Below are 19,023 nucleotides of genomic sequence, written 5' to 3'. Positions count from 1 at the left end.
TCGATTCCCCGCTACTGGTAAATAATAATAGTGCCTTATAATATAGTGAATACAATACAATACAATTGATAATGGTTTAAATATAATAACATAAATAATAATAGTGCTCCTCTTGGAAATTTCCAATGCGGAAAACTTTTGGTTTTATTTTACTGGATCCAATGTAAAACGTCGATACGAAGAGAGCTTATTTCTCATGTAGAAACGCTGCTATGAGAAAACGCTATCACCGTAGGAATCAAAAACAAATGGAAACGGATGAGTCATGGGAATTTTTTCCTTCTTCTCATCAACATTCGTCACGTGGTTGCAAATCTGCACTCGATGAACTTCTTTTTTTCTCCACATACGAATCAAAACACTTTTCAATCGAGGAAAACTGCAAAATCCTCAGCAACGGTGGAGGAAGTACATTTTTCCTTGACATCAAAGAATGATATTTCTATTTTTCAAAAGCTTTCTCAGACCATGGTTTACATGATCTTTGAGTAAAGTTTTGTTCAAATTTTAAATTAAAACTGAGAAGTTTTAGGATTTGATTTTTGAAAAGAAAAAGAAAAAGGAAGAAGGAAAAAAGAAAAAAGAAAAGTAATAGTTCGTAGATTTCTCACCATGTGCTTTTTTTTTCTTTTTTCTCCTTTTTTCTGCATAATTGTTGACGTTTTCGTTTCTTTTTTTCTCTCATTTGGCTTCAATCCGACTTTTGTTCAACAACATCCGCGATCCGAGCCCGTTTTTTTTTCTGCCCGCTCGCTCCTCGCTCGGATATGTTCCAATCAGCACAGCTGCCAATTGTCCACCATAGAACAACGTAAATCCCCGCCGGATGAGCTCTCGTTCTTTGTGCCATTACAACGATCTGTGCACTAATTTTCGTAAACAAATCAATTTTTCGTCTCCTGATTTCTTATAGAGTTACCTTAAATATTTTCACTTGTTCTGTCTAGGATCCAGCCGTTCTTAGGGGAGAAATTCTTAGAGGATAATTCAAAAATGATTTCTTCACATAGATATGCTCATTCCAGAGCAACAGCTTAAAAATTTCCATCGACAAAACATTGAAACAATTGAAAATTTGTTTTTTTTTTCAAATAAAATTTGAAAACTCGTAAAATTTCCAAGCACATTCGGCTAAGATATGCACCACAGGAAACCATTGCCGCTATTTTCGTTAATTCAGTCGATGTGCTGAATTCCAATTATTTTGATTGGCGGCAATATTTAATTAATAATTATAATTCTAATTTGTTGGAAATAAATAATTTATAGTGGTAATTATCCTTAACTGGCATATGAATCTATATGCTTTAGTTTAGGATCCTAGTCAATCAAACAAATCCTTGAATTTTTCTCGCAGAAGAAAAATTGTGCTCCATTTTGTGTAATATATTGAAATTATAATTATAATATTTGACATGCAGTGGAAGTGAACTTGGTTTCGAGAAACTTTTAGAAAAAAAAATTCTGCAAAAAAAAATGCCTTCGTGAATTTCTTACTATTTGTAGGAAGAGATAATGCATAGCTGAATGAAAAAGTTTTGCCATTTTGGGTAAAAAAAAATTCTGATGCGGATGTAGATTTTTTTTCGGAAATTAGATTATTTGAAGAATATTTTTTCCATAAAGTAAAACTTCTAATCGACTGTATATCAATGGATATATCATCGTGGGACCCTGCTGCACTCTATACAGGAACACACGGACAACGGGAGGGGACAATGTGTCAGAAAATAGACAGTGTGAGGTTATCTCCACCTGGAAAAACGTGTAAAACTACTCTACGTATGCCTTTCTTCCCAACGATGCAACATATTACACGTAATAGAACGAAAGCAATCCGCAAAGCGTCCATGCTTTCGCCAGATCAGGCAGAGCTGTATCATACGTCTTTTTTAGGATTACTAGGGGAATTGCTCAGTTTTTTTTTTCTTTCTGTTCTATAGGACACCTAGAGGTGCCTTCAAGTAAACAAATATACAAATAAACAAATAAATGATTGCATGTGAACATATTCATACAAAAAAGTGAAAATTATACCTATAATAATAGTTGTATTCAAAAAAAAAAACCAAACGTCTACTCCTTCAACTACGTACTTCACTACTAATTTATGGGAAAATCCGGAAATCAAATTCATATTTCATTTTATTTTCAAATTCAAAAACCGAAAAATCCGGAAATCAATCAAATCGTCAAATTTTTGGTACTCCGCCCTTAAGGCAGAAGATGCCTCAAAAGCTAAATCAGTTTTATTTTTTCTTCCAAAATTTTGCTCACTTATATGTTCGTTTCATGGTATTTTGCAAAAGTTCATAGAAAAAAATCCAGGAATCACTCTCTTTTTGGAGAAAATGTATAATCCATCCATCGGAGCTCTAAGCTCGGAGCTCATTTTAAGTTTTCTGTCTGGTTCTGCTTTGTTTTTTTTTTCAACGATTTATCGGACGAAATCTCGAAAGTGTCGCCCCGTAGACGAATTGGCAATCTGTTTCTCTGCACTCTCATCGGTTCACATCGTTCCTTCTTTTGCTGGATGTCAATAACGTCCCCCCAGCTGTTCCACACTACTCTCTCCATCGCGCGCATTTCAATGGGAACGTTTAAGCTTTTTACGCGTTCCAAGCTTAATCCACAGTGATCTGCCGGGCATCGACGCCCGCCACCGTCCAACTTGTACGGATCTACGTATTTCTCTTCCTCATCCAACCAACACTATCCTCAAAAAATCCCGATTTCTTCGTGGAATTTCTCATCGTTACGGTTTTTTTTTATATGGCCTAACAATAGGCCCCAACAACGTGCAAATCCATCCTAATTTTCAATCATGTGCTACTGACGATGCGACGACGTTTCGGATTTTCCTCCTCAACCTCAACCTCAACCTCATCAGCATCTCATCGGAATCGTTTCAGCGCCGTCAATGTACCTCTGATGTTGTTCACTGGTACGCTACGAGTGCGGGTTCTAGAGGCTCGAGGTCTACGACCAACTGAATGGTCGAGAAGATTTAATCAGAACGAGAAAAATGAGACCGTAAGCGAATTTTTTTCCTCGATTCATTTTTTTTTCTTATTCATTTCTTTATTTATACGTTTAGAGGATCAAATAAGTCTCCATTAAAGTCTCTTAAGTCTATACTTCCAGAAAAAAAAAGAACTAAAAGCTGGCTTCAGGCCACAGGATGATATAACTCCACTATTTTTCGATCACTCATTTTCTGAGGCATTTTTCGTTCGACTTTTCCTATCTTTTTTGAAAATCTTCAAAAATTTTCAACAATGAACCAAAGAATGATAAATGATTTCGGAAGATTGGTCCGGTATTCAATTAATGGAGCTTATTTAACATTTAGAATTCGGTAGCAGCTTAAAATAACTCTATTTGACTGCTTTTTATCATTAAGGAAAATCTGTCCAAACATTTGGCCCTGTTTCTAAATATTTTAATGATTTTCCTCTTACAGTGTCGGTTTTATGTACCTCGTTAAACATCTTTTTTCCTTTTTTTCAGTGTTTTCTCCCAAGTATTTGAAGAGCCTCTGATCCACAAAGTTATTTCTCTGATCAGAAAATTTAATAGTCATTGTAAGCTTGAACACTAGTTCCTTTAATTTCTTTAAATACACTTTTTAGAAGAATTCTTTTTTTCAATTTTATTTTAACTTGTAAAATTTCTCTTTTTGTTGAAAAGGGGATTCTTCGGGCTTCTTTAAATTTTAAATGTATCAAATAAGTCACTGGCTATCGTCTAAATTTCATTTCTACCTTGATCCCCCTGGAAAGGAAAAGGGAATCCTTCCACGATTTTTCTTCCTTTTCGGGAGCAAATGGAGAAGCTCGGCGAATCTTCTCCAACGGTTTTTTTTTGACTCACTTACAAAGCTTCATGGAAAAGTTTCATCCACGGTAACAATTTAGACACCCACCCCCAATCAAGTCTGCAAATGCGGACCACCACGCCGATTTGATTATGGTGTGAGAGGCTCTTGAGCACTTGAAGCTCTACCTCAAGCCTATTAACCAGAGCTAGAGTCGAATTCGTGGAACGGAGCTTTGTTGACAAAAAAAATCCGGAGGATTTGTGCATATTCCTCTTTTTTCAGGATTTCATTACTTCTTGTCCCTAGTGATTCTTTTGATTTAACCTCCAGAAACCCATTTCATGGAAAATGATTGGCTGACAACAAAAATATTGCGAAAATCCTGGAATTTTCTAGTTTTTGAGGACTACTATGTGCCACAATCGTACTATATCGCTGTTTGAATCGACACATAAAGTAAAGTTTTCTAAAGTAGCCCCTCACCCAAAAGATTTTTCTTCCGGATCAGTTTCAAGAAAGTTCCATGAAGTGACAACGCGGATGCATAGAAATTTTCGACTATTCGCCTTTTTTGGAGGGAATTCATTACTTTTCCTCCCTATTGATTCTTTTGATCTAACCTTGAAAAACTTATTTCATAGAAAAAATAATTAATGCAGTGTATTGAAGAAAATTTTAGTTATTTTCCACATATTACTAGTCAATTCCAAGGCATATAGTTGTGAAAAAGAGTATTGTTTGTTATTTACATAATTTCTTTCTACTTCTTAATTTTTCAGATGTAATTTTTGTATTTTCTGTGCATTTTTTTAGAAATTTTTTCTTTATCCGGCTTTATGTCGTAATCAAATGAACTGAATTGAATAGTCAATCAAGAAGTGACATCTACGGTCAACTATGTCCTTTAACACTTTTCCTGGAAGAATTTCTAACTCATTAATTTCTCCTGGAAAATTTCCCGTGGAAAATCCCTGTTATCAGTTACATTATTAGTTTCTGACCCCGCTCCATTTGAATTTTTATTATTTTAAATTGGTTAAAATTCATTTAGTCGTGGAAATCCGTTTTAGAATATTATTTTAGATATAGGGAAGCGAAACCATGAGGAGTAACTCAAACATCCTCTGCTTTTTTTTCCAAATTTACTGGATTTTATCCTTGAAATGGCACAAAAGACGCTGGTTGTGCTGCAACTCAGCATCTCTGCACATTTCATTTCCTGAAAAAATGTCATTTATCAAATTGAATACGTATGGCAAAAATTCCGTCTCGGATGAAATCCGATAACTTTACATGTTTTTTTTTGTAACTAATAAAACATTCTTGCAGATTAAGAATTTTCTTGCCAATGATGATAACTTTCGCGTATAGGATAATGTTATCCTAGTTATCTATTGCTTTGCGATACGTGGAAATTTTCCAGTTTTTCATTTCCAGTGGTGTTTTGTGAAAGGAATTTTTCTATAAAACTATAATCTTCGTTTAACAGACCGCGCTTCCATCACTTTTTCACAATTTTACATAGATTATTTTCATCGAATCAGAACGTCTTCACTTCTCTTCACTTAATTTTGTCCTTTTCACTTCTTAAACTATTCACCTTTTTTTTAGTTTTCAATCTTGTTACATTTTTCAGATGCGATCCCGTATAAATGAATTTCGATTAATCCGAAACAAGAGTTGCGCTCAATTTTGATTCTAACTGGAAAACTCCACAGAAAGTAGAATTTGACCAAATACTCACAATAAAAACTAGTTAAGGTCACAGCGACGTTGTGACAATTAATTTTGTTATTGTTAATGTTGTTGTTGTTAATTATGACCTTATTACCACTTTTAATTTTTTAAAAATCATTTTTGGCTTTTCTGTAAGGAATGACTAGAATTAGGAGAAATTGTTTACTAGACCATTTTTTAAGAGAAATTATTACGTCATCTTTCATCTGTAGCGATTTTTTCCCTGTGCTTCGCTCGAAAAGAAGTAAATAAATAAATAAGCAAGAAAAATCCTCTAGATGATAAATTCTAGGCCAATCTACTCATATTCTCTTGCATTTTGCGTTATTTTGATGAAAAAAAAATCGGCAAATACTTGTAGTTTAAACTTCTAAGTAAACTTCTGACCCATGATAACAATCCTTGTTGTTCTAAGAGTTTTTCCCTCATATCTAATTCTATTCATTTTGAAACAATTTTTTTGCAATAGACAATATAGGTTCTCCTAAATTTTCACGATTTTTAGCTCTCGTTCACCACATCTTTTTATTTTTCTTCAATTATACTATCATTATACTGCACCATCATATACTTGTACTACCATTATACTTATACTATTTTACTGAATTATACTACCATTAAAACCATTATACTAAATTAAATTAATTAAATTAAATATGTAGGAGGCTATAGTACATATAATTAAATCTGGTATTTTTCCATTGTATCGGATTATTTACTAATATCCTAATCTTGTTTTCGTCCCAATTTTTCAAATTAATCAAACTTTTTGCTTTTAATTTTCCTTTCATTTTCTTTTTCCACTGTTTTATCATTATTATATGTATTATATAGCTTGTGCTATGTTTAGGCAGCGATAGATGCGTATGTGAACGTGGATTGGGACGAATATCATGTCGGTAAGACGTTGGTACGACCAAAAACCACCGAACCACGTTGGAACGAGGAATTTATCGCGGTTCGTCAGCGCCTCTCGTTCTAATTGCCTGTTTATGCTCGCTAATCACTTAATTGTCCATGGAATTCGTGGAAGCTGCTGCTGTCGGCGACGGCAGCGGCGACAGCGGCGGCGACGACGACGGGGGGAAATGGGGGCGCAATGAAGACGGCGAATAGTGGCCGTGGCTTTACGTTGTCGTCAACGCTGAAGAATTCTGAGGAATTTATCCAGAAATCGAGAAAATTTCTCAAATTTTTTTTCAGAATGACGTACATTCGGGTCGTGCGATTGGTTTCACCATATTCCACAATTGTGTGATGCCACCGGATGATTTTGTCGCTAACACTAGGATACCGTTTGACGATCTCAAAATAGGCAGTTGTAATGATATCTGGGTGAGTTTTTGAGAGAATGGTTTTTTTTGTCTACTTGGTTTTTCCGGAGACTGTACAGGCTCTTTTCCGCAATGCACACATTCGCAACTACCGTACCCAAAATTTTTCTAGTGGTCGCTCCCCTAAATATTCATCGATATTCTGTTACTTCAATTTGATTCTAAACTATTGTAATCATGATCAATTTGCCATACACTCTTATTTTTTTGCATTTTTTTTATCTTTCTTTCTTATATTTTTTCTTATATTCCACGGATTTTATTCTAATACACACTATCTTACGAAATAATGCAGACTATCGTCGAGAAGGAACATTCGCCAATGCCTGGAAGGTGTTAATTTCATTTTTCGGCATAAATTATCGATGGATGCAGCTGTTTTAGGAAAAATTAAAGTTGCAAATGAATTCTATACGGTCTTCCACCTGTGTTTTCCTTCCATATCGTCTACTAAAATTGTCATACAATTTTTTTTTGTGGGAAATGAAATTTTTTCTAGAAAAAAAAATAGCGGAATAAGTTTTTTCTTGGAAGAATCAAAGATGAAATATCATGCATAGCAATGAGCATATTTTTCATATTTTTTCAATAATATCGATAGGAAATTCAAAAAATCGATAGAATTTCTACGCGGAAGAAATCCTGCGGAAAATAATCTCACAATCGATGACCTGCGTTGGGGAAATTATCCGTGACCTACTGCTGAGTCTCTATCGATCCTCGTCCTTGCCTCGCCTCGTTGAATGACTGTTTCTTACGTAAGGGATTTATTTTCCCCTTAACGAATCTTTTTTTGAATCTTCAATATTTTCTGGATGAAGACACAAATGTAGAAACCACTTTATCTATTTATTATTTATTTACAAATATTTTCAAAACAATAACCGAATAAATCGTGAAATCCATAATCGTTCAGGTGGACCTCGAACCACATGGACAATTACACGTGGTAATTGAACTACACGGCTCAGCAGTCGAAGGTGAGTTCTAGTCCCGGTTTATTGATTTTATCGATTGTTTTCGCTGTTGTTTTCGTCGGAAACTCGTCTCTCCAACAGCGCTTTTTGCGCGTATGTTACCAGTTGTGAATATCTGCCTAATTTGAACGTTCTCTTCAATCTGAATCCCTCGTTAAGCGCTGCCTTGGAGAGATTTTTGGGGAAAACCCTTCAGTCATCGCCTATTCCATGATAGCAGCACAATAGCAGTACTTCCGCAGCTCTTGTACCCGTACACATATTGATTGATTCCCGTACGAGTTAACACGGTTAATATTCCCCAGCACCGTGGAGATATTCGTCGATTTGTTATATATCATAAGCGCTTCAAATACTCCCATCGATGGTGTCGCTTCGACCGTCACGCGATATCTCGTCCCGGACGCGGATAACTCGTCCACGACCTCCGTTGCATGTCGAACTCGAGAGAGTTTTAATCGTGCACACATTTTATATGCGTTTAGTAGACGATTCAGCTGTGAGACGAGATCTTTGCCAAGCCGTGTGACCTGTAAAGTATCGATTTTTTGGTCAATTTCCCTCTAAACGAGCAAAATTCCCACCAAATAACTGGTCGTATCCACAACAGTTTCCGGATAACACACACAAAATTCGTCCGGGACCCCGGCTTCCGTGCAGTTACGGTCCTAAAGCAATCGTTGACATCATTTTACTTTTTTTAAATCTTATTTTTGCGTGTTTAGACGTCTACGTAAATTTAAAACTATGCTCAGGAAACAATTATTTATTTCCTCGTATCAGAGCTGTAAGTACCTATTTGAGGAAATTTCCATGTATAACAAAAAACAGAAATTACGAATTTTATGAAAATACAAGCTTTGATTTTTTTTTCAACATTTTCATTTCGTTCATAAACCTGAAAGTTTTATCGTGTGCACCTGTGATTAAGTCATCACCGTTCCCAAAAGCTGCCAGAAAATTAGAAATTGATCTTCAATTTTATTCATTTTTGACGTTTCAAAAGAGAAAATTAGACGATGGGACCCAAAACTTGCACTGGTTGTCTGACTCTCGCTTTCAAGTTAACGATCCTGTCAAATTTGGACTGAATTTATTCACTACAGATGAAAACTATGTTTATTTCCTCACTGATTTTTCGCTTTTGGCACATGTTTTTTTTTGTTGAAATTTTCAATGGATCAGCCACGAATCCGTTAATTCGTACGCAAAGCATGATTTACTCACTTTTATTGGCCTCAAGAGACTTTGTCCTCTAGTCGAATAATTGTGATTCCATATGTCATTTGTCAGCTGAGCGCTCAACTGCTCCCATTTATCGGACTCATCCAGATGGAGAATATCGCGCATTGTTACGTAAAAATCCCAGAAAGATGTGAGTACCTGAAAATAAATGGATTTAAATCCAAATCAAGTTTCCTAGTAGCCACGATTAACATTAATTCTGGTCTTTTTGACATATTTATCGTTTTTTTGGAAAATTTTGGTTTTTTTTTCAAATCGTAAGAGTATAGTATAGTTAGTAGAATAGTTCGTATAGTATGGTATAGTTTTGGATATAGTATGCTTAAGGTACAAAAACATTTTGAAAAAGTCCTTCCTTTTAATTTTTCTGGACGTATTGGATTTTCTTAAGTTCTTAAGTATCAAATTTTAGAGTAGAGTGTTATGATGATGCTACAAAAATCCTGAAGAAACCGCTTCTTTGTCTTTAATAAAATTCACATACATATCTCCTTTTGTAAAAAAAAGAAGAATATTGTTTCTAATCCTAGAACCTCAAAAAACTCAAGGAAACTACGTATTTCTGCGTTCAGATGAAGCTTTCGGGAACTCGAACCTTTTCCTTTTTCCTCTTTTTTCCCCTCGAATATGCAAAAATACGCACTTGGAGCGTTTTTTTTTATTTAGAAAGTCCAGCAATCTTGGATGATCCTTCTTCAAAAGTTATCATTGATCTTCAAAAAGATTTTTCTGGAAATCTCTCTCCACTTTAAGCTTTCCTTTTGTTAGATATTCCCTGCAGGTCAATCTAAGACGATAAATTCTGCTAAAATACACTGAACCTTTGTGTTTTGCCCGATTGTGTCCATAAGAGCTGGGAATTTATGCTGAAAACTGTTTGGAATATGCATTGAGAAGAACGGGAGGCGATCCTCAATTCTTCCAATAGGAGTTTGACGAATCGAATCAAATCTGTGTCCGTGATCGGAGAGCACGAACAGGAACGATTCCTAAATCATGAAATTTCTTGCTTTTGCTACTTGAACATTGTTATTTGCGATGATAATTTAATTATGTCGATCAAATAATAATATTATATCATTATTTAATAACACTTCAATATTTAATTTAATATTGCTATTTAAAATTTGCTCAAATCCAAGGAGATACGTAAACAACGTTTGCGCTTCCCCAATTTTTTTCCGGACGAGGTTGTAGTACTCGCTTCTTCTTCTTTTTTATTTTTACTCATAAGACTCATGGTAACTGGAGTTGTTGTATAAAATTAATTATTATTAACTAAATTAATTAATGTACGGGATTCATCTTTGGAAATTCTCATATCTGTTCCTCTTAGTTTTTTTAAAATGAGTTTCCTTCCAGTCTCTTTTTTCTACTTTCAAATCCATCCGAAAATTGTCCGTAGCTCGATTACAACTCAGAAAATTATCCTGGACTGAGATCAGCTATATTTTTGACCAAAATATAATAATATAATATGTAATATGATGATTAAATAATAAAATAATACAAATATAATGTATAATATGATAATTAAATAATAAAACAATCTGATATGTCGGCCAGTTATTCCAATTGAATTGCTGCTGATCAAAAATCTAGCTTCTCACTAGAAAATCCCTTGTGAGCTCTTTTTCTCAAGATTTTCTCATTTTCTTTATTTCCACCTTTTCCAACATTTTCTTTAAAGCTACTTTCTCAATAATAAAGGTCACATTCAGCAAACAACATGGTCATCAAAATACTCAGTGACCTCTATCGATCGGGTGGATTGTTGATCTCTTGGCACAGCAGAACTCAGGGCTCTGTGAATTAAAAAATCCAACAACTACGAAGAAAAAAAACTATGATTTAACAAAGTACTTTTTGTTGTTTCATGCTAACTAACTTGATGTTCTCTTGATGACTTGATGGTTGTTGATCTACTTCAATCAATAACTTAGTAGAATAGATTGGTTGAAATTTTGTAGGATGAAAACAATTCATCCTTTTAGACCAGATCGAAATAGGGTATAAAATTCAATTTTTTTTTCTTTGCTCTGTTCTGACTATCGTTTTATTGGATTTGGAGCCCTAATCTTTTTTTTTTCTTGTTTAGCGTACGATTCTGGATCTTTCTCTTTGAGACTAACTATTCTATATCTTAATTAAAAGTATTCTTTTTAGTTTTGTTTAATGTAGTCGCAAATATTTACCTTAAGGTCATCGTAGTGGTCCCTTAAAAATTTGGAGAAATCATCATCAGCAACGTTAATCGTATTCAAATAGTCGTGACCGAGTTCGGTGAGCCAATTGAGTGCAAATTTTGGCGAATCTGAAAATTAGGAGATTCCGGGCTTTTGCTATATGTACTTGATTAAAATTCTCACCTACCTTTATTTTTTCGTAAAAATTGTGATAAATAATTCAATTCAATATTATGCATCGCTTGATTTCCATAGCAAAGAAATTTGCTTCTTCTATGAAGAAAACTTCCATAGACATTCAACCAAAAAGGTCTGAATGTGGATTTAATTCTTTTTTTTTCCTGGGGAAATTTCCAGAACTAAGCGCTTCTCTCCGAAATTTCACTAGCATACCTAAAATAATGATGCACTGGTTTCTTCCGAAATCCTTTCGCCAGATAGAAAAACAGGTTAAATTCAGGATAATCCTCTGCATAGTAGGTTGTGTAGCCCTGAAGCCATGGAAATTTCTTTGGATTTTTCCAAGTTTTCCAAAATTTTCAAAAGTACCGCTTTCTCGAAATTTTTCCAAATAAGAGGGTGATCGTCAAAGTAACCATCTACGTCTCCAAACTCGGTTTGATGATTTTTTCCTGGATAAAAAAAGGATTAGGAAAAGACAAAGTTATTGGAAAATGTATTTCGTTTACCGGAAAGGAAAGCCACAGCGTTTGGGAACGATTGGTCACCGATTTTATTCATTCCTTTGAATATACTCGAATTGTACAACGATTTCAATACCTACAGTAACCGTATCGAAGAATATTCGAGAAAATGTGAAAATATCATTAGGCTGTACGTACCTCCAAACTTTTTGGCATATTCCTGACAAAATTCGAATGCGAAACGGAATCAAACACGATCAGGATGACGTTTTTTCTACTCCTCGACCCCTTCATTGTTGGATTTTTCTGCCTCGTGATGATCTGATTGTGATTGTTATAGTATACGGTAGTCCCTGGGAAAGTGTTCTTCTTGCAGTAAGTCTCCACGAATTCGCATCCGATCTGCACTGCCTCCTAAATGCGTTTAGATCTCTTAGAAGTGGAAAATTACTATAAATTATAGTTACATAGTGAATTTCTATGTTTTTTTTCTACCATTTAAACGATAATTTTATAGAAAATGGTAGTATTTTCAAGTGTACGATGGAAATTCTACGGGTGCTAGGACAGACTGTCGCCTACCGTATACCGCCGCCGCAACTTATCTTTACTCGAGTGACCGCGACGCGCTTGTCGCACTCCTTGAAATTTTGACTTTCCCGTTAGAACACTCCGTCACAAATTCCTACTACCCTTGTGGTTTGATTTTTTAGAATATTTCGAGTTCGACCGCAATTTCCTCAGTGGGAGAGGAGGTGGGACGAGTTCACTCACCAGTATAGTCTCGAGGTCCCAAAATCAATAATAACAATAATAATAACCTATAATAACTAACTAAACAATTTTTTAGTCAAATATTTTAAAACTGAGAACTTCTTTCAGGCATAATGATTCATTTCCTAGTATTTTCGTCTGAAAATCCCACAAAATCCCTTACTTCCGTTCATCCGAGCTTATTTTTATATTTATCATTTGCAAACTACCACTTTTGTCTACCAGAACATGTTTACATCAAATTTTTGCTGACACAAATCTTAAAGTGTCTCACTTTATGTGGATCTCCCTGTGTGAGTCACCGGTGCATCATCGTTAAGTCGCAATAGCCGTAATCTTATCAGCAAACGTCACTAACGGAACTAACGAAAAATGTTTCAAAAGGTTCATTCTTTTTATGAGAAGTCATTCAAATTTTATAGTTTATTAATTATTTTATATTTATTTAAGTTTATTAATTTAATTATATTATTTAGGCGGATGAGATTATCATTATCGCAACAATAAAGGAGTGTTTAAAAAAATTAACGGAGACTCACTGAAAATTCAATCCATTCTCCAAATTTTAATTTGGCATCGTCTCCTTCTGCTCGGTCGTAGCAACGATAGAAGCAAGTCAACTTCACGTTCATCTCCGCGGCGGCTGTTTTGTTCAAGTGCAACCGTTCCTGAAGAAGTTTCCTGAGAGAAATGTTAGAATATTCTGGAGCTATGCTATGCTGCTAACATAGTAACCTGCTGAAATATTCCTGAAAAAAAGCAATCTGAGAGAAATTTAATGGAATTTTCCAGAAAAAAAAGTGTTGAAAGTTCAAAAGTGGAGAAATTCTTTTTATAATATATTTCGAAGATATAGTTTCCTTAAATATTGCAATTCCTATTATGTTTCTTGCGATTCCGAAACACTCCTTCTTTCCCTGGAGATTCGTAAAAGTGTCGTCCTAACGTGGATGTATTTTATGGAATTTTAGCAGCATTTCCTGAGCCGCCAACATATTGCAAATATTTTTGCTTTCAACACTATTATTTTTATTCGTATTTTAGGTCGAAAAATACTGGAAAATCTTTGAGAATGTTCCCATAAATGTCTGTAACAGATCTATTACAGTCTATTTGACCTACATCATCAGAAAGATACGTCAACTCCCATTGTAGCCCTTCACATTTTAGTGGAGGTGATTTTGAGATATATTGACGGATGCTGGGATCGTATGGATCTGGATGAGGAAGATGACAACCCTAAATTCTATTTTTTTTTCTTCTTTGCCTTAATCTAAATTATTTCCAATCATTTTTCGAGACCCACCTTCTGATTGTTAGTGGATGACGTTTGAGTGCTTCGCTTTCCGCTTCCATCCTGACGATAATGATCTAATATAAAAATAAATCCAACCGCTAGAAACGATAGCGCAGGCAGCAGTTTCTTTCGAGGAGGCCATCTTAACATTCTTTTCCGGATAATCCTCTTCTATGATGGCTGCAGCTCTTCCTAGTTACGGATCCTGGAAAGATCGATGAATTCTTGCATGATTCTCATTCAAAAGCATTTGTTAACGAAAAAAAAACGAGAAAGATTCGAGTAAACACACTTTCCACTTTTTTTTTTGCAGAAAATAATACAATTATTTAGAGCTGAAGAGATTAATGTCTCCTCATGCATGATCTGTCAAATAGATTTATGCAGAAAGTTAGTGGAGGAGTTGAGGGATGTGAGGGAAACGAAGGGAAAAAATAGAACTATCAATGCGATGAGCTTTTTTCTTTTGAAAGAAATCACACCATACAAAATTTTTTGTACACTTTTTTGAATTTTGAAAGAAACCCCATCAAAATACTTTTATATGCACTCAATATGTTTTCGGAATAAAATTTCCATGGAAAAACTTAGCTTTTTTCTGGAATGACCACATAAATCCCCTTTTGAAGTGCACGAACATTGAAGAAAAAAACCTGTCCATTTTTTAAAATGAAAAAAAAGTTGATATGAGAGGAGAAGATGCTTTTGGCGAAGGAGGCGGACGGACGGAGGTGTGGGACCGTGACCGGAGCGTTTCGAGCGTTTTACGCCTAAAATCATTTATTCGCCGGTGATACGATCGCTTGCAACTCGATATTTGTTCAGAATATTGATCGTAAAACGAAGGAGATAACGTGTGAACAAGGCGTAAAACTTCCGAGAGGTGATAAATTTAAGCGCTTTCGTCATCCGATGACACATGTTGCCCATCCACAGACACAATCGATGTTTACATTCCGGGAAAAATCCATGAAATTGAACAATGCTAAGCGTTGAGGTCTATATGTATGCGGTGAGAGGTGACGGTGATGAGGTTAAGCGCAGGTGTGATTAACTGACGCCTTCGTATAATTGCGGATTAACAATCTAGCGCGACTGCAGTACATCGATCGTGGTAACTAGGGGTTAGCCGAGCCGAGACTAAAGGGACTCATTAGCTGAGAGTTTTTTTTTGTTTCTTTTTTGAGTCCAATTCTGACACGGTTGTCATAAAGAACAGTTGAGTTTAGAAGCTTAGAAAAGTACAAAAGGCTTAGCTTAGAAAAGTCCCATAGCAGAAGTATAAAGTCTCCGTAACTTTTTCTTTCCGAAGAAAATGAAGTTTTTTGTTGAATAAATCAAAGGAAATATTTAGAAATAATTTTATAAATTTCCTGTTTATTTAGAAATTATTTTTTTATTTATTTTCTATCTATTTTTTTATTTAGAAAAATTTGATTATCACCAATATAATTATAATACAATTTATCGGAAATATACCATGAAATAAAGGAAAATTCTGATGATTGAAGAAAGATAGCTCTCAGTCATTTTTTTAACGTTAATTAAAGCTGACCTCAACTTCCGAGAAATGGTCAACCAGTGAAAAATCCAGAACTTTCAGGATTTGTAAACCGCTAGCGGTATCGCTACTTTCTTCGTTGAACACCCTAGATCAGCCATATATTTGCATTGATCCTTTTTTCACAGTCATTTTAAAATAAAAATCATCTATAAAAATCACTTATTCGACATTTCCCACTCATTTTTTGTTCAAAGCTGTTCCCGGATCAATTTTAGATCAACCAGACCTGTGTTTTGCTCCCGGGTTCTTCTACCCTTAGGTAAAAAGTCGTCTTAAATTCGTCCGTTCTTCCGCAGCACTTTACTTGACTCACAATCAAAAATCATATCGAAAGAAACCATGCATTTGTTGTTGACATCCATCCATCGTTGCCGAGGAATTCGTATAAAAAACATCTTTAATATTCATCACACTTCGAATTTCGTTTCTTGTCGAAAAAAAAATCTCTAAGTTTTATATTTTTCTCTCATTAATTCTTCTCAGGAGCAGGACCTCTTACAGGAAGAGACTAAAAACTGGAAATTGTTCTTGATGACAAATTATTTAAGTATATCGTCTCTGCAACGAACACCAAAAAAAAAATCCTCTTCAGAATCGCACCATGTCAAGGAGCGTGTGTTCAAGGAGCGAACCGGCGCTTTCAACGACCGGCAACGGCGGGGTGCAATGCGAAGAAAAATCCATGAGGTATCCGGAATTATTATTATCTCTTCTTTTTTTTAGTGGCACACTCCAATTATTTTTCACTTGGTGAAGACGGAAATATTTTAATATATGTTTGTCGCTACTGTATCGCAGTTATGTACGTACAGTAATCATTTGTTGCAATTTTTTCAGATTACCGGACATAAATTTATGGCATTGTTCCTACGTCAGCCGACTTTTTGTGCTCATTGTAAGGAATTCATTTGGGGTATTGGAAAACAGGGATATCAATGTCAAAGTGAGTTTAATTTTTTCTCATTGTCCTCTAAAATCAAATCCGGCATAGTTTGGATCGCGGATATGCGGATATGCGGCACAGATCTGCCTGTGAGCCTCCTCTATCATTTCAGTTTGCACCGTTGTTGTGCATAAACGATGTCACGAAGAAGTGGTATGGAAATGCCCCGGAAATAAGGCGGACGCGGTCGAAGAGATTAACCGGGAAGTCTGCGAGGTACGCGGGAAATCCTTTATTTATTTATGTATTTTTTTGCGCTGTGTGTTCGATAGCGTACCAAAAAAAAAACACGCTATTAATCGGAAAATTTATGGAAGAAATATTGTGAGGACAAACATAAATCAGTACAGTAACCGAAAAGTGGGTAAATATAAGAAAGAGAATACGGCAAACGCTACGAGACAATCTCTCTGGATTTGTTCCAGTGTAAATTTTTTCGCTACCGTTCACTTTATCTGTTTTATTCAGGCAAGAAACCACTTTTCGTGCGATCACAGAAGTTTATGGATAATCTTTTTTCACTAGTTTCACTCGAACAAATTCACTCTGATTGCCTCTGATTTTACAGATGCGATATTTTCCAGAGAAAATAAATTCAAGTAGGAAAATTTTTAGCAGTTTTTCTTCAAAACTGGAGCTTGAAAAATTCAAAAAGAGAGCGAGAGGAATTTCATTAGAATTTTTCTATCGAGATTGAAACTCTTTGCGTTGGTGAATGCATTCCTCATGATTAATGCTGAGGTACGTAATTGCAGAAAAAAACGTCGTTTAACAGTGGAACTTTGTATCAAACTTTCCTTCCATAAGTAATGGAATTTTCTAGTATTTTTCCACTTTCGTTATTCCACTTTTATTTTCGATTTTTATTTTTGTTCTGCCATGGTTTAACAAATTTTTCATGTTTTTTTGAAGCCGTTCCAAATTTTTCTGGTAGTTTGAGCGCTGCAGTGGAACTTCTACTGCATTCACTTTTTGATTTTTCACCGGATTCTTACAAAGTCGATCAAATGACAACCCTTCTCATATTTCTTAATTCCCCTACTTTTTGTGGGTAGAAATTACGTGGAGTCGGCCGGTTTTTCCCCCTTTCTAAAGGAAGAAATCCTAGGATCTGTGAGAGAGTTTTCTGACGCTTCTCAAGGATATTCCGATTGATTCTCGTTTGTTTCCAGACTGGTATGGGCCGATTCAACATCAATATGCCGCATCGTTTCTCCGTACATTCCTATAAACGTCCAACATTTTGCGATCACTGTGGTTCTATGCTCTACGGGCTCATTAATCAGGGTCTTCAGTGTTCCGTTTGTAAACTGAACGTTCATAAACGGTCAGCCAGTGTCATTTTTTTCTTTTTCCCAGGTTCCACTTTTTTCCATCGATTTTTCCTCAATTTTAGATGTCAACGGAACGTTGCTAATAATTGTGGCATTAACGCTAAGCAAATGGCGGCAGAATTAGCTCAACTCGGTCTTACTGGCGATAAAATGAGTGTACGTAGTAAAAAGAAGGTAAACATGGATTCAATTCCTTTATTTTCCACAAATTTGCAGTTACCGTATCAGAAAACACATAAATCTCCGTAAAATTCCCGGTAATTCTCCTTCACTGGAAAAAAGACCTCAGTAATCATCAAATCAGTGAAAAAACAACTGCACCTGCTCCTTTTTAAAAAATAAACAGCTCAAAATTCATCATTGAAAATGTTGAATTCTGGAAATCCACCTCGAAAAATTTAGCTTTTTATTCTTAGTTTTAGGAAATCATAGAAAGAAAAACCTATCCAGAAAAGGAGAGGAGATTCACAGTGAAAATGTGATCTGTTCTCGAACAGAGTTTGAAAACTGATCATCAACTTTCTCTGGATTACTGTAACTCTGTTATTTCCGAATGTTTTTTCGTAGTTTATGTATGGATTCTAGGACTGTAAAAGTTCTTTTGCTTAACGTTGACTATGATTGTTACTTCGAAACTTCAAGAATTTTCCGGAATTGCAGAAATTGTTTCCTTGATGTGCAAAAAAATGTTTAAAATAAATAGCACGGAAGGTTTGTTTGTTTGAAATTCACTCGAGAAATAGAAAACCGCTCACGCGATTCGATTTCTTTCAGCCGTCAATCATGACCGATTCAAGTGCCGATCAAGCGAGTAGTGGTGCTGGTGATTCTGGACCAAGTAACTTAGAACTCTTTCTCTCGTGTCCTTATTTATATATTTGTTAAATTCCTGCATAATTTCAGGACTTCTGCAACAAATCTCCGAAGAAGATTCTGGAGTTAAAGTTCCAAAACCGACTACTGCTGGTACAGTAACCATTCAGGATTTCTCGTTCATTAAAGTTCTTGGAAAGGGATCATTTGGAAAGGTATGTGTTGGGATTAAACTGTAGGCATCATTTTATTTTCTTTCTTTTCTCTCTTTTCGAATAAAACTATGCTTTTTTTCGCTGAAAAATTTGATTTCTTCAATCCGAATTCTTCTCCCTATACTATACTGAAAAAATTT

At 35.3% G+C, this 19,023-nt stretch overlaps 2 protein-coding genes across 4 annotated transcripts in view; one reads left to right on the top strand and one right to left on the bottom strand.

The window, feature by feature from the left end:
- The window catches only part of RB195_016148 (uncharacterized protein), a gene marked incomplete at both ends in the record, with an annotated part of 43,287 nt that overhangs the window by 20,805 nt on the left and 3,459 nt on the right, over positions 1-19,023 (top strand). Inside the window, 11 exons of one of the 3 annotated variants that reach the window (XM_064207177.1) lie at positions 2,913-3,033; positions 6,408-6,515; positions 6,761-6,892; positions 7,808-7,871; positions 16,171-16,265; positions 16,416-16,521; positions 16,634-16,737; positions 17,694-17,848; positions 17,918-18,029; positions 18,630-18,693; positions 18,759-18,883. In XM_064207177.1, coding sequence (XP_064063056.1) covers positions 2,913-3,033; positions 6,408-6,515; positions 6,761-6,892; positions 7,808-7,871; positions 16,171-16,265; positions 16,416-16,521; positions 16,634-16,737; positions 17,694-17,848; positions 17,918-18,029; positions 18,630-18,693; positions 18,759-18,883 — 1,186 coding nt within the window. Of the gene's footprint in view, positions 1-2,912; positions 3,034-6,407; positions 6,516-6,760; positions 6,893-7,807; positions 7,872-7,949; positions 7,997-14,700; positions 14,746-14,839; positions 14,898-16,170; positions 16,266-16,415; positions 16,522-16,633; positions 16,738-17,693; positions 17,849-17,917; positions 18,030-18,629; positions 18,694-18,758; positions 18,884-19,023 lie in introns of those variants that run through there. The other 2 variants (XM_064207175.1, XM_064207176.1) reach the window with 2 other exon arrangements.
- On the bottom strand, positions 8,072-14,164 carry RB195_016149 (uncharacterized protein; the record flags this gene model as incomplete). Its single annotated transcript, XM_064207178.1, has 12 exons — positions 8,072-8,398; positions 9,096-9,251; positions 9,935-10,102; positions 11,309-11,427; positions 11,487-11,611; positions 11,693-11,790; positions 11,849-11,931; positions 11,989-12,079; positions 12,142-12,357; positions 13,257-13,385; positions 13,840-13,956; positions 14,024-14,164. 12 exons carry the CDS (start codon positions 14,162-14,164, stop codon positions 8,072-8,074), a joined length of 1,770 nt encoding a protein of 589 aa, XP_064063058.1.

Source organism: Necator americanus, chromosome V (assembly GCF_031761385.1).
Source record: "Necator americanus strain Aroian chromosome V, whole genome shotgun sequence".
NCBI lineage: Eukaryota > Metazoa > Nematoda > Chromadorea > Rhabditida > Ancylostomatidae > Necator > Necator americanus.
Note: the sequence above shows the minus strand (reverse complement) of the source record. Positions and strands in the feature narration are given on the sequence as shown.